This window comes from Talpa europaea, assembly GCF_964194135.1.
Source record: "Talpa europaea genome assembly, chromosome: 3".
NCBI lineage: Eukaryota > Metazoa > Chordata > Mammalia > Eulipotyphla > Talpidae > Talpa > Talpa europaea.
The window spans coordinates 5,919,561-5,933,428 of NC_140069.1; the positions used below are offsets into that span (position 1 = coordinate 5,919,561).

General features: G+C 52.2%; 1 protein-coding gene across 1 annotated transcript in view; it reads left to right on the top strand.

Moving 5' to 3' along the window:
* The window catches only part of KCNQ3 (potassium voltage-gated channel subfamily Q member 3), a gene marked incomplete at both ends in the record, with an annotated part of 209,359 nt that overhangs the window by 165,804 nt on the left and 29,687 nt on the right, over positions 1 to 13,868 (top strand). Inside the window, 2 exons of the mRNA XM_084229614.1 lie at positions 9,290 to 9,380; positions 10,624 to 10,750. Of these exons, the coding sequence (XP_084085740.1) occupies positions 9,290 to 9,380; positions 10,624 to 10,750 (218 nt within the window). The remainder of the gene's footprint in view (positions 1 to 9,289; positions 9,381 to 10,623; positions 10,751 to 13,868) is intronic.

Sequence of the window (13,868 nt, forward strand, 5' to 3'; positions counted from 1 at the left end):
CTTCTGAGCATGGTGGTCTTAGGGCCTTGTCCCCAGGGCAACCTTCTGATCCCCTTATCTCATCAAGCCTCCCAAACCTGCATGCGGGGCCAGGAGTGGGGGCTTAGTTTTTAACCTTATTAAATGGTACCCCAGCCTACACTCAGCACTACCGCCGAAGGGGCTCCTGGGGCAGGAGCAGCAAGTTCAAACCCAGCTTTGATGCATGTAAAAGTCCCTGCTGAGCAGACAGGGGTGATGACACACCATGCAGCTTAGTTCACGTTCCAGAGGCTGATCTGCCATGAAACGCATGAGCTTCAGCTGCAGGGCTAGCACCAATTTATTCATACTTTGTATTCTTTTTCCCTAAATATAGTATTTCTTTTCCTCCACAAACCTGCATCTACCTTGATTTTATTCCTCTCATCCTGTTCAATATTCTGGTCTCCAACTCAGCAAAGGTGTTTTGAAGATTAAGTCCCATACTTTTAAGTCTTAAGTACTTTTTTCCCCTGCACAGCATCAGACACGCAGCCCATCTTCAGGTGATGCAGGGAGCAAAATTGCCCTTGACTGTTTGTTTAGATCAGGAGTTGCAAACTTTTTCTCAAAGAGCCAGCTAGTAAATATTTTAAGCTTGTGGGAGACTATTCATTTCCACTGTTGCATCACAAAAGCAGCCACAGACAATCTATAAACAGAGGAGGGAGGCTGTGGTTTACTGAGATTTATTTACAAAAATAGGCAGCTGGAAAAAAAAAAAAGGCAGCTGGCTGGATGGGGGCCCAGGGCTGCTGTTTACAAGCCCTGGTTTAGCTCTTCTGGACCTGCATCCACATGACGGGGCTGTGATTGATGCGGGTTGGAAATAAATAGACAGAGACATAGGTATAGCTGTAGGTGTGTATGTGGGCTCTTACGTGCACGATTTGCTCAGCTCATTTTCAAGAATGTGGAAGATTTTAAAGATCATTTTTTTTCCTGTGTATTATGAAAGTTAATATTTTTTAACTCTCATGTATGGACTTTAAATGAGAAGGAAAAGAGCTAAGAACCTGCATCTGATGAGTACCTATTCGTTGCCAAAATTCTAGGGAGTTTATGCTCCTGATTCTCTTCTGTCATCTGCATGTAGATTTAAACATGTGAGCGCCTTTATTTTTTCTTATTCTCTTTCATCATGGAATCAGTGAATATCTACTTAAGGAGAATCTGCTGAAAATTAGAACCAAAATTTCATACAAAACAGTGAAGAAAAATACCTTATTAGTACTTCATTACCAAAAAAAATGTAATTAAGATACAAAAATGTGTTTATTATCTCTCAACTAACAAAATTTAGATCAGAATCAAAACTATGCTGCAAGTTTTAAAATGAACAAAGATAAAATAGAGCGTTAATTTGGAAGTATATTTTTTATGCCCAAATTACAGGATAATACAATGTGACTTCACTTTTTTAGTTTCTTAACATTCTGGGGGAAGGATTGTCTGAGAATTTGGATTGTTGAGTCTTCCATTTTGCCAGTCAGAGAGCCATGGGTTGATGGCCTTGCTGTATTTACAACGGCTCTCCGTCGGGAGTCCATCAACTTCACGAAATCTGTGTTTTTCTTGAGTTTCGCCTTTTCCTTTACACTTGGTCCGTGTTGGATGCTGGGCCTGAGGGCGATGATTTTACTGACTGCGAAGCCAGTGCCTGCAGAATACAGGCTGCTGCTGCTGGTAAATCATCAAAGATGTTGCATGGAGACTTTATTAGAGAAATAGGCTTTGGTTCTGAAGATTTTTGCGATTCTCTGCAACTTCTTAGCTACAACAACTTGATAAAGAATATGAAGATAGGCCCTCCCCCGTGGCGCAGCGGGTTGAGCGCAGCGCTGTGAAACTGTCTGCAGCCTCTGCAGCATGGGTTCAATTCCCGGCCGGCCAGGGAGATTCCCACATGGTGAGCAGACCTCTCCTGTCTCGCCCGCTGCTTCCCTCAGCAGTGTACTTCGGTCAGTCTGCCTGTTCTGCGCCCCGCTCTGTCTCTGGTGAATCCTCTCACCCTCCCGCGCCTCTGACCTGTACCCCAGTTCTTGTATAAATAAATAATAAAAAAGTAAAAAAAAAAAAAGAATATGAAGATAACAATTCCCATTGATGGGAACAGTTCTATGTTCTAGGTAAGAGCCTGAGGTTCTAAAGAGGAATTTTTTTTAAATTAAACATTTTTAAATAAAACAAAGATTTATTTATTTATGAATATAAGAGCAGAGGTCTGGGGGGTGAGAGGATTCACCAGAGACAGAGTGGGGAACAGAACAGACAGAATAATAGAAATACACTGCTGAAGGGAGCAGTGGGCGAGACAGGAGAGGTCTGCTGCGCCATGTGGGTTGCTCCCTGGCCAGCTGGGGATCGAACTTGTGCTGCAGAGGCTGCGGATTGCTTCATAGTGTGGTGCTTAGCCCCTTGCACCACCAGGGAGGCCCCGAAAGAGGGAATCTTGCCAAGGTGATTTGGTCCCAAAGTGCTGAGTTCAGATGCCGGTCCTGGAGAGATGGAGTTCCAGGCCTTGCAGATTTGTTCTCTTCTTCTTGGCCCCAGGCCTCTCCCACAGCCATGCTCTGCCAGACCCTTGGTCAGGCTGACAGGCACCCCAGTTTGACCTTTGTATTTATTGGGCCTGGAGGGACTGGAGCAGTGCTGTATGTCACACATCTGACTGTTCAATCCACGTACCAGTTCGGGCAGAAAGAATAACCCAGAACCCTGGCGTAGACTGGATCCCATTGATTAATACAAGTTCTACTCAGTGTGTGTAGATAACAGCAAACTGAAGAAAGAAAAGCTGGAGTTGAAATGTCATTATAAAGTTCCTTGCAGGGAAGTTCTTCCAGAAGCCATGCATACAATTTTTCATTAACCGGGAAGTACTTGCCCTCGAAACATAGGAAATCATGTTGGTGTGTTGTGTGGGGGTTCACTATGAGGAATAAATATCTGAAACTTAAAAACAAAAGATTCAGATCCTGATTCATAAGTGTTATGTATCTATTACTACATAGAAACTACCACGAAACAGCAGCTTCACACAGCAGACTTGGTTACCTGTTTCTTTGGGTCAGGAGTCCAGACACAGGCCCCCTGGATCTCCTGCTTAGGGATTCTAGCAAAGGCTACCCTAAGAGTCTGCTTGGGATGGGGTCTTATCCAAAGGCACCACTGGGGAAGGATCCTCTTCCCCTGGGTTATTCTTTCTTCCAAGCTTCCTTCTGTGGTTGTTGGAAGAATTCAGCTCCTGAGGGCTATTGGTCTGAAGTCTGGGTTCCTTGCTGGCTATTGGCTAGAGGCTACATTCAGTTTCATACCACATGGGCCTCTCCAACAAGGCGACTTGAGAGAGCCTAGTAGCAAGCCTGTTGTAACCTCACCACAAAAGAGATACCCCAACCTTCTGTATTCTGTTAGTTAAAAACCACTCATCGGTCACCAGCCACCTTTAAGCAGAGGGAATCTATCATGGGTGTGAGTAGCAGGGTGGAAGAATCTAGTAATTGGGGGCATTCTTAAAGTCTGCTTGCCACAACTGGACTCCAAAAACTTTACTCTTCTCCTTTTGGGTGCTGGTTTTGAAACATGGAAATGCTTACATGAAGAAGTTGAGAGTATAACCTCACATCTCTTTGTAGCACCTGCTGTCTTGGAATACAAATGCTTTCTTGATAAGAAGTCTTTGCAGAAACCCCAACCCCTAGACAGTGCTGATTCTTGGGGTCACACTGCAAATGATGGACTGACAACCACGGGCAGGGACAGGGCAGGAGTCCACATTGACCTCAGAATCTCAAGATCTATAAGAGATGTGGCTTCTTCTGGGGAGAACAGGAAATGTCAGCGATGGTCTGTTTCTCTCACTAATTCAGCCGGAGCTTGGGGAGTAGTGCCTTTACCAGGAAAGGTCAAACTAAACCCAGGTGGAAGAGAGGGCATGGTGGCGACACTGCCAATGGGGTTGTTGTGATGATGATGATACTGCTAGTGAAGGATGATGATAGTGCTAGTGAAGGACAGAGGCAGGAGCAGCTTGTTCTGGAGATGGCTAATAACCGTGTCCCCAGACAGAAGCCTCCAACATTCCACCGCACCCCCCCAAAGTGCATATGGCTTTTGTCTAGCGAGCTGGATGGATCTGAGACCACTGACAAGAAGGTGCAAAAATTGCCAAATGATGTTGACTTGCACAGTGCAGACAGCACAGCAGCACTGATGGAACCCAGACATCATCTTGCTAGAACATCTTCCAATTTCTAACTGATTTGCACATTCTAATTGCAGACTCCCAGGTCTGATGATATGATCCACAGTCCCATTGGTCAGAGGCCTGACCATCTGAGCTAAACTCATTCCTGTCATATTAGTCCCTGGGGGCCTCTGCTGGTCTGAGCACAGCACTACCTGTTCTATAATCCTCATCTTGCTCCTCACAACAACCCTGAGAGGGACTATTGTTTATTTGCTCTGGGTGTTTTTGAAGGATTTTCCAGAAGTCTAGTGGTGCAGGAGGACTCTGGTAGCATAAGAACACATAGGATGTTCATCTTACCTCCTTATCGGCTCCATCTGTTACATAACAGGCTCTGTCTACACTGGCCCTGGGCCCCCAGCCGTGAACAGAAACACCTGGTCCACTTGGCGTCCCATCTGTGTCTCTGAGAGGTTGATCCTGATTTGAGTGTTTCTTGGCGTCCACATTCTTCTGCTGTTGCTTGTGTCACTTTTAAGAGCGTACTAAGACATGAAATTATTTTGAATAATTTCTAGGTGTTCCTTGTCCTGTTTTCATGTTGGTGAGCCCTAGGACTCCTCACACGCCTTATATAGAAATGGATGGTTGAGGAAATGCTGACTGAGGAAAAGTTGAGGTCATCTGCCCAGGGAACGGGACTCCTCGGGTTTGTTTAAATCTCCTGACGGGCTGTGGGGTGCTGTGTGAGGGTAAAGAGAATTCAGTGGGAGGGGGAGTTTGTAACCCGCTGAAGGACAGCAGAAATCACCCCTGAGAAAGACTTCTTCCAATTTCTAGTTGATTTACCCAGGCAAAATCCTGGGTCTGAGGATATGGTGAAAAGTCCCACAAAGAGTTACTTTTTAATTTGCCAAGGACAGCCAAGAGCACAGGTTGGTGCTGGGAGACCAGAGTTCTCACCTGGGGTCTGGAATGAGTGATTTTGTGACTAGAAGCAAAATTTCCGGACCTCTGGTTTGCAGATTTCCTTTCTGTATGAAGGAACAATAATAAGTTCTTCTTAAGGTCCCTTGAAAGTTCTATTTAATAGAACTGGGGGGAGAGGTTGGCATGAGTCAAGGCAGGAAGCAAAAGCAATCGGAAATTGACTTAGCTCTGACTTATGTCCTGTGCCTGGGCGCCAAAGGAACAGCACATTTTTGGCTCTTTTCTGCACCTGTGACAGACATGACTAATCAATACTTACACACACACACACACACACACACACACACTCACCTGGCAGCATTCTGAATCCTTCTCAGCACAGCATTTCAGGCAGCCCAACCCATCCACCCCGGAGGGTTTGCAAAATAAGAGTAACACCATTCAGCCCTGTGCCAGGCGAGCGGAGCAACTCCAGTAAGAGATGACCCAAACGCCCTTGGGCTGCCATACAGGGAATAAGGGAATCCCAGCACACAGTGGGTGCTTTACTTCTGAGGCATTTCAGTGGCGATCAGGAGGCTCCTGAGGTGATTGTCTGAGAGCTTGTCTTCTGCTGGAAGGGGTGGTGACTGAGGACCAGGGCAGGTAGGCTGTGAGGTCAGCAGCACCTGCTCTGTCCAAGGGTTCCAAATGACCGGCCTGGGTGGGGAGACTGTTTCTACACAGCCCTCTTACCGCAGACAGACAGGGACTGTAAAGTGAGTCCTGGCTGCCTCCGCCCGGTCTAGGCCCTGGGAGAGATACAGATGCCCTGGAGCCTGGAGCCAGGAGTCCCTGCTGGCTCGTCTCAGAACTACCCAGGAGTGGGCCTGAGCTTTCCTTCCCTAAGCCTGGGCATGTGGAGGAGCCCGCACCACAGGGCCACTCCCTCGTGGACTGAGCCCCAGGCCTCCCAGCTCCAGCCTGCCCTGACAGGCCCTCGTTCCAGCAGCGCGCTCAGCCCAGGGTCTGGCCTGGCAGGGCTACTCACCACTCCTCCTGTAACCCCGTCTGAGCCTGGAGGCTCCATTCCTCACCTGTAAAATGGGGGTGCGGATGTAAGGGTGCTAGCGCCCCACCTCCACTATTGCTCTCAAGAGATTAGGAGAAAACAATACAACAAAAGATGAGATAAATTCTGGAGTTTCTCCACCCTCCTCGTCTGCCAGGGAACGCGTCTGCCAGGGAACGCAGCCTCGTCTCTTATCCCCAGTGGGCCCGGCTGGTCTGTCCTGATGAAGGGAGGCTGGGCTGGGCTGAGAAGCTCGGTCCTGTGCACGTCCCCCAGCTGCCTGGGAAAATCCCCTGCACTGAGCCTTCTGGGCTGCTGCCCGACAGGGATTGGTCTCGAGGGGCTGGCAAGGGGGGTGGTCCTGGTCCTTGTCCTGGGTCCTGGACCTTCACAAAGCGCAGCCACCTACCGAGCACCTGCTGCTGGGTCAGCTCCCTCCTGCCTGGCCTGGATGGAAGCTGCAGAGCGCCAGGTGTGAGCAGGCAGGGGACTGTGCTGAAGGGCGTGTCTGCCCGTGACCCTGACTGGTCTCAGCTGCAAAGCCCTCCAGTGGGGCCCTGCAGGTAAAGGGTCCCTGCAGACAGAAAGCCTTGGCTGGCTGTCCCCAGGACTCCAGCTGCAAATCTCGGGGTCCCAGGGTGAGGGAGCAGTGCTGGGCCAGGAGCAGAGGGAGGAGGAGGCAGAGAGGCGAGCGGAGAGAGAGGACCAGGAGAGAAAAAGGGACAGGTTTGCAAGGCCAGCCAGTGGGGGTGAAGGAAACACGGAGGCCGTGCCTGAGGGAGCAGAGGCAGGCTCCGGGCACGTGAGGGAGAGCATCGAAGCAGCAGCAGGCCCGAGGGCCCCCCAACTCGGATCCGGCTTCCCTCCCAGACTGGTGTTTCTGTCTTTCTGTCTGAAACCCAGTCATAGTTTAAGAGTGAATTGCACTGTGCAAGAGACCAAAGAGTGTCTTCCCTCTCAGGTGAGGGAGGGCCTCCTCCGTGCTTTTAGCTCTATAAATTAATGATTATTTTCAAGTCTGGAAAGTAGATTCCCGAGGTTGCTGGTGCTTTTCCTTCCTACCCAGGGCGCGGGAATGAGGCCTCCGCCGGGCGTTTGCTGCTCCCTGCTGGCGGCCTCCTGGTTCTGCAGGCCCCCGCGGCGGGAACAGGGCTGAAGCTGCCTTTGGGTGATGGCTTAGGCCAAATTCTCTCCGCTCCCGCTTCTAAAATCACGGCTGTTACAGCTGGAAGAGACCCGGGCTTCCAGCCACGACCTCTCCTCTAAGCTGGAGACTTGAATTTCAATCCACCTCCTGGATATTTCCACCTGGATCTCAGACTCCGCTGGTCCACAACATAGCTTCTCTCGGCAGCCCTGCAGCCCCCGCCTGGGCTCCTGATAGCGGTGAGCTGCACATGGTCCACATGTCATCCACTCTGAGACCTCCAGATGCGCCTTTGCTCAGCCTCCACATCCCATCCGCCACTAGCCACTTTGAGAGCCCCAGGAAGAGTCTCTCTTGGGGGACCCTTGCGTCTCTGGCTCATCCTGCATCCTCTCTCATCATGAGAATCTTCCTGACTACTGTCTGTCAGAGGGCTGTCGTGTGTGTGTGTGTGTGTGTGTGTGTGAGAGAGAGAGAGAGAGAGAGAGAGAGAGAGAGAGAGAGAGAGAGTTGGATATGGATATATGACATATTGATAGCATAGAAACAGGTGTTGGTCTAGACCTGGGCATGTGTGTATCAGTGTTATAGACGCAAGCTCTGCATACACACTCAACAGGGATATGTAGTAGGTATGGCGACATACAAGTATGATCCCTTACCCCAGGGATGGGACAGTGTGGGCAGAATCTCAGGGTCCGGAGAAAGCCTCTTGCTTTCACTAAGTTTGTTCAGCTGTGGGCCACTAAGCCATGCCCTCCGGTAGGAAGTTCAATGCCAGCTGAAATCAAAGCCAGTCCACCAGGCTGTGGTGGATGGTTTGTATTGCCATACCACAAACATGAAATTTGATGCAATTTTGTTCTTGAAAGTCCTTCAACGAGTGGCTAGGCCATAGCTTTCCTCCTTAGTCTTTCCTGGCTCTCAGGGCCAACCCTCATCTCCAATCTCTGTTGATTCTTGTTGCTGAGTAGATGAGCAGTCTCGTTCCTTTAGATCTGAAGCTTCACCTTAACTGGCTCAGTTTAAGTTATTTTATTTTATTTTTTTAAGATTTATTTATTTATGCATATAAGAACTGGGGTACAGGCCAGAGGTTTGGGGGGGGTGAGGCTTCACCAGACACAGAGTGTCACCAGAATAGAACAGGCAGATCTACCGAAATACACCGCTGTGGGGAGCAGTGGGTGAGACAGGAGAGGTCTGTTGCACCATGTGGGTATCTCCCTGGCCAGGGATAGAACTCGTCCTGCAGTGGCTCTGGACAGCTTCATAGGTTGTGTCTTAACCCCTTACACCACCAGGGAGGCCCTCAGTAAGTTATTTTAACAGAGAAAGGCAGTTCCTGCCCTAAGGAGAATTCTAGCATCAAGTTTTAAGATAGTATTTTTATTTGCTATACAATTCACATAAATGATTACAAAATAATAATGGATTATAATCAGCACGGAATAGAAATCTTTGAGGGTGCCATGTGATCGCACCTGCAGAACACAGCGACAGAGGTCTTGGCTGAATTTATCTCACTGTGGAATAAATTCATGTTTTCTTGACACTGAGAACATTTTCCTATATGTGAAAGTCATGGTCATGTGTGTGAAGGACATGTTACTCTCTCACTCACATTCCTGTTGATGGACCAAAGCTAGTGGCAACTTTCGGTTTTGGGGGTGTCTGCAGTCCCCACGGGTTGCAGCTAGATGATCTACTTCAAATCCATCTAGCTGGGAGAGTGAAAGTCTGCATGTGGCTTAACACCTCTCAGCTGTTTTCTTTCCCTGGAATAGTGATCCCCAGCTGGTGGTCGCGAGGTTGTGCGGGATAACTTGGAAAGCACATGCCAGTGGCCCGTGGCACTTGTAGCCTTGTCTGAGTTGACACCTTTCCATCCAGACCCAGGCACACTAGGCCTGGATGCTCCCTGAGCCTCCTCTTCCTTTCTCTCCAGGTTCCTCATTGTCCTGGGATGCTTGATCCTGGCTGTCCTGACCACGTTCAAGGAGTACGAGACCGTTTCGGGAGACTGGCTTCTGTTACTGGTGAGACCGCGGCCCCCCTCGATGCCCTTCTAAGGGAGCCGCCTCTGGCTGGCCCCTCGTGGAGTCCCGCCCAGGTCCAGACACAAGAAAAGCAAGGCCTGGATCCATTGGTGAGGCCTGCAGGGTGGGGAAGGGCATTCCTGGGAAGAACAAGTTGCTCCAGATTAGAAAGGGGCGTGCACACGGTCAGGGCACAACCGGTTCACATCGTGACTTACACGCACCGTCGCCTGAACCACTGCGAGTGAGCACAGCGAGCCCAGACGGGCCGTCCACTCTAAACTCTGCCCCCCCCCCCCGGCCCTCAGATCCCCGAGGATCTCACACTTGGCCTGGGCCCAGCACAACACCCCATTTCTACATTTAAACTGCAAGTCCTTCTCCCAGGGTGCCGTTCACTATCAGTTCTCCAGCCAGTGGTGTGAGGGTAGCGAGAGTGAGGGGGAGGGGGTGGCATTTGGGGGCCTGTTTGGGGCCAATTACCTCATGCCCATCTCTCAGTTTCCTCCTATCCCCCCATGACTATATATAACAAGGTGAGGGGAGGAGCAAAGGTGGATGAGCCAGGTGCAGCTCAGCGCCTGGCCCCGTGGCCGCTCCCCGGCAGGGCCGGTGCTCCTGCAGGACTCCCTGTTGGGTTCCCGGACCTTTAAGGCCCCCACCCTGGCTGGCTTAGGGGTCGGCCAGCCGCCTCACCAGGGCTCAGACCCGGATCCTGGGAAGCCGCCCTGTCCAGGGGGTTGGGGATTGCAGAGGAGCAGCAAGGTTTCACCTGGGGCCGGGTGCCAGCACAGCTGGCTTTTCCTTCCCTGTCACTTCACGCCTGGACAGGCTCCGTTATTGCCTCCTGGCTTTCGTTTCTCAAAACAGCCTTGAGGGATACGTGATAAAGCACTTGAGGGGGTGCTGGCCCAGGACCCTGTGCGCAGTCAGGGCTCCAGGGCCCGGGCCGGGCTGGGGTTTGTAGATGGTTTCGTGGATACCTCTTTGAACCTAAGTGCACTTCTGAGGAGCTTTTAGTGTATGAAAGGGATTTTTTTTAAGTGATCCATTAGAACAAAAACAGGCCACATCAGCATGAGGACTGGGCCCTCCAGAGCTGGCGCCTGCCGCTACCACTCCCCATCTAACCAGTAGCGGCAGTGGCAGGAATCCCCTGCACGGGTGCTCCCGAGCAGGAGCTGCTAGTGGCAGGCACTGGGTCGTGGTTCAGCGGGGACTTTCCGTGTGCTCTTCCATGCAGGAGACATTCGCTATTTTCATCTTTGGAGCCGAGTTTGCTCTGAGAATCTGGGCCGCCGGGTGTTGCTGCCGATACAAAGGCTGGCGAGGAAGGCTGAAATTTGCCAGGAAGCCCCTGTGCATGCTGGGTAAGTGCCGGCTGAGGGGGCTCCCTGGACCCCCTTGTTGGGTGACCAGTGAGGACGGTTGGAGCAGACACTGTTGCGGGATCAGGCGGCCCCGGGGGGTCAGCCCAGCCCTACCCGATCGCTGTGAGCAAGAGCGAGCGGCTCCCGTCCTCTGGGGGCCGAATTCCTTTTCGGAGCTCATCCTAGCAGAGCCCCACAGGGCAGGGGGCTGGGGGGGCTCGTGTAGCACCTGGGCTGTGACGGGGGCCAGCCCCTGCTGGATGTTGCGTATCCGCACCCCTAGGCCAGTCGCACCGCAGTCACGTGCCAACCACCGCTGCCCGTGCACCTCCAGACCCGCTGCAGTGGACTGGGGGGCAGACCTCCTTGCCGGCTGAGACTCACGTCTATAGGACCACGCTGTGCCCGTTCCACTGAGGTGGAAACTGAGGCTGACAGAGCTGAGTCATTCCCCAGTCACACACCCAAGCTGCAGTCCCTCCAACACGTGGCAACTGTGCCCTCCTCCACCTGACCAGGTCCCAACCCCAAGATGCTTTGGGGAGGTGTTGCTGAGACCCCCACCGGGCACAGACAGGCTGACAGCAGAGCAGGTGGGAGCTCTTGCCTCCCCCATGGCTGCAGCAAGGCCCCGTGTCCCCGTGTGACGAGGCTCTGAAACCACATAGTGACGGAAATGTCCACTTGCCGGGATGCTTAGAAGACCGGGAGCAGCCGATCTCCAGGGATGGTCACAGGACAGCGACACATGCTGTCAGGGCTGGGGCATCCGGTCCTCAAGCCGCCGCCATCTGATGCTGCAGCCTGTGCTGCCTCTCAGGGGTGGCCGGATACTTACATGCCTCTCGTCACGGCACACTCATCACCTGCCACCGTGTTCATCCACCTGAATGCCTCTGACGCACTTCCAGTATTTGGGCTTGGCCAGCAGGTTCCTCCTCTTCTGTCCACCAGTTCCCTTTCACCAGGAGAGGTGCACGTGGTAGCTTCACAGGGCCCAGTCCCCAGCCCCTCTCCTCCCAGCCTCCTCACTCATCACTTCCCTTTTGAAAAGTGACCCCCAGACTGGAATACAGCCCTTTGGTATGAAGGACTGGACCCCCCTCCACCCTGTGCAGTCTTCTCCATGTGGCCGGGGGGGGGGCCTGCCTTGTTTGCAGTTTCCTTCACCTGTACCCCCTTGCTTCCTACCCAAACCCTCTTCCTTCTTCCCACCTGCTGTGAGGTTGGGCAGCTGAAGTAGCTAGTTTTTGCTCAGAATTTTGAATGCAAGTAGGGTGTGTGTGCACTAATGCGTGTGTGCAGTTTTGGGGGACTCCTTAGTTACATTTTGTTTTTCAAATCCCCCCCTTCCTTTGCCAGCCCCCTCTCTCTGTTTACCTGGTATTAGCCTGTCCCAGCTGCTCTAACCAAACCCCCCCAAACACAACAGAAATTGACTTCTCAATGTTCTGGAGGACAGAAGTCCCAGGTCAGGGTGTAAGCACGGTGGGCCCTGGAGAGAGCCACTCCTGGGGTGCTGGCTGTGTCCTCACAGGGTGGAAGGGCCGGGAGCTCTCGGGGTGTCCTTTATAAGGGTACTGGTCCCCTTCATGTCCCCCTCAGGGCCTAGTCACTTTCCACAGAACACCCCCCAATACCGCCACCTTGAGGGTGAGAATCTGAACATAGGAAATTTGGGGGGCACAAACCTTCAGACCATGGTGACCCCCAACTTTCTTCTCCTTCGTCATTCTATGTTTTTCAAGGTTTTTGCTTCCTTCTTGGGCCTGGGTGGGTCCTCTGGGTCTGAAGCACAATCCTCCCCAGCATCAAACACCCGAGTCACTTTGGTTTCCTCAAACACGACACGTGGGTAGCTTTGTGGAGACCTGGAAAGCCTGGTCATGGGTACCCATGGATGTCTGAGCCCCGTCTTCCCCAGCTAGGCGTGTCTGGGGCACTCTGACATGGAGGAGAGGGTACCAGCTGTTTGGCAAAGTGCCGAGGTGTGAATTGAGGTACCTGTTCCGGGCTGAGAGGCCGGCACGTACACCCCTGTGCGGCATGAGCACGTGCGCTCAGCAAACACGCACGCTGCAGGAAGGCCCCCTGGGCCAGGGCCAGGGGTTTTCAGAGCTTGGACTTTCCTCAGGGGATGAATCGTTCTTCAGGTATATTCCTTGGGGCCCTGAAGCTCTTGCAAAACATGTCTCCACGATCAATATTGTTTAGGAAAGACCCAGCTGGTGTATCAGGAAGCGCCTGCATGTCAGGGGCTACAGTAGCAACACCATTTTCATCAAATTTTTCCCAAATTTGTTTGGCCATGGGGTCCTTTTTCCTTGCCCACCCTCTGGAGTAGTGTGGAGAGACCATGGAAGGGGGCGTGGGTGATGGGGGTGCCCCTGCAGGGGATAGGGAGGAGGCCAGCCCACTGCTGTCCATGCCAGGCTGACTCCTGGACCCCACTGGTCCTTTCCGACGTGCCTTGTCCCAGGGCTCGCTCTGCTTCAGTGGCGGATATTCCATGTCACCTCCAGATACCAGGGTCCCGCTTTCATGGGTGGGCCTCATGCTTCTCCACTCTCTACCCCGGGCCTTCTCGGACGCTAGGACTGATCGCCAGGCAGTGCAGCTCGGAGGCGTGGGGGCACTGACAACCCTCAACCAGCAGGGGGCAGGAGGCTCTAGCAGCAAGCAGGCTTGATCACACACACCCCCTTTTCTCCTCATCTCTCTCCCCACTGGCTTCTGCTTCCTGGGGCCATCTCCCAGTACTTTCCCACAACCAACTTCCTTTCTCTGGTTCTACTGTTGGGGCAAATGCACATGAAAACAGTGAAGCTGCAGGCTCCTCCTCCACTACCAGGCTACCGGATCCCTTGTGACCTGAGTGACTCTCAAGCACTGCCCGCGAGGGCTTTGGGGAGCATTTCTCTGGGAGAATAGAGCTAGCATTAGCAAAAGAAAAGCCCACATCCAGATCCAGTCCCACTTCTTCTGGCCGTGTGATCTTGGGAAGAGCGTCTGTCTCCAGTTCTCAGGAGACCAGTCCTACATACCACGCGTGGTTGATGTCACGCATTGACACCACAATGTGTAGACGGCTGGCAGGCAGTGCCAGAGATGGCCCTGA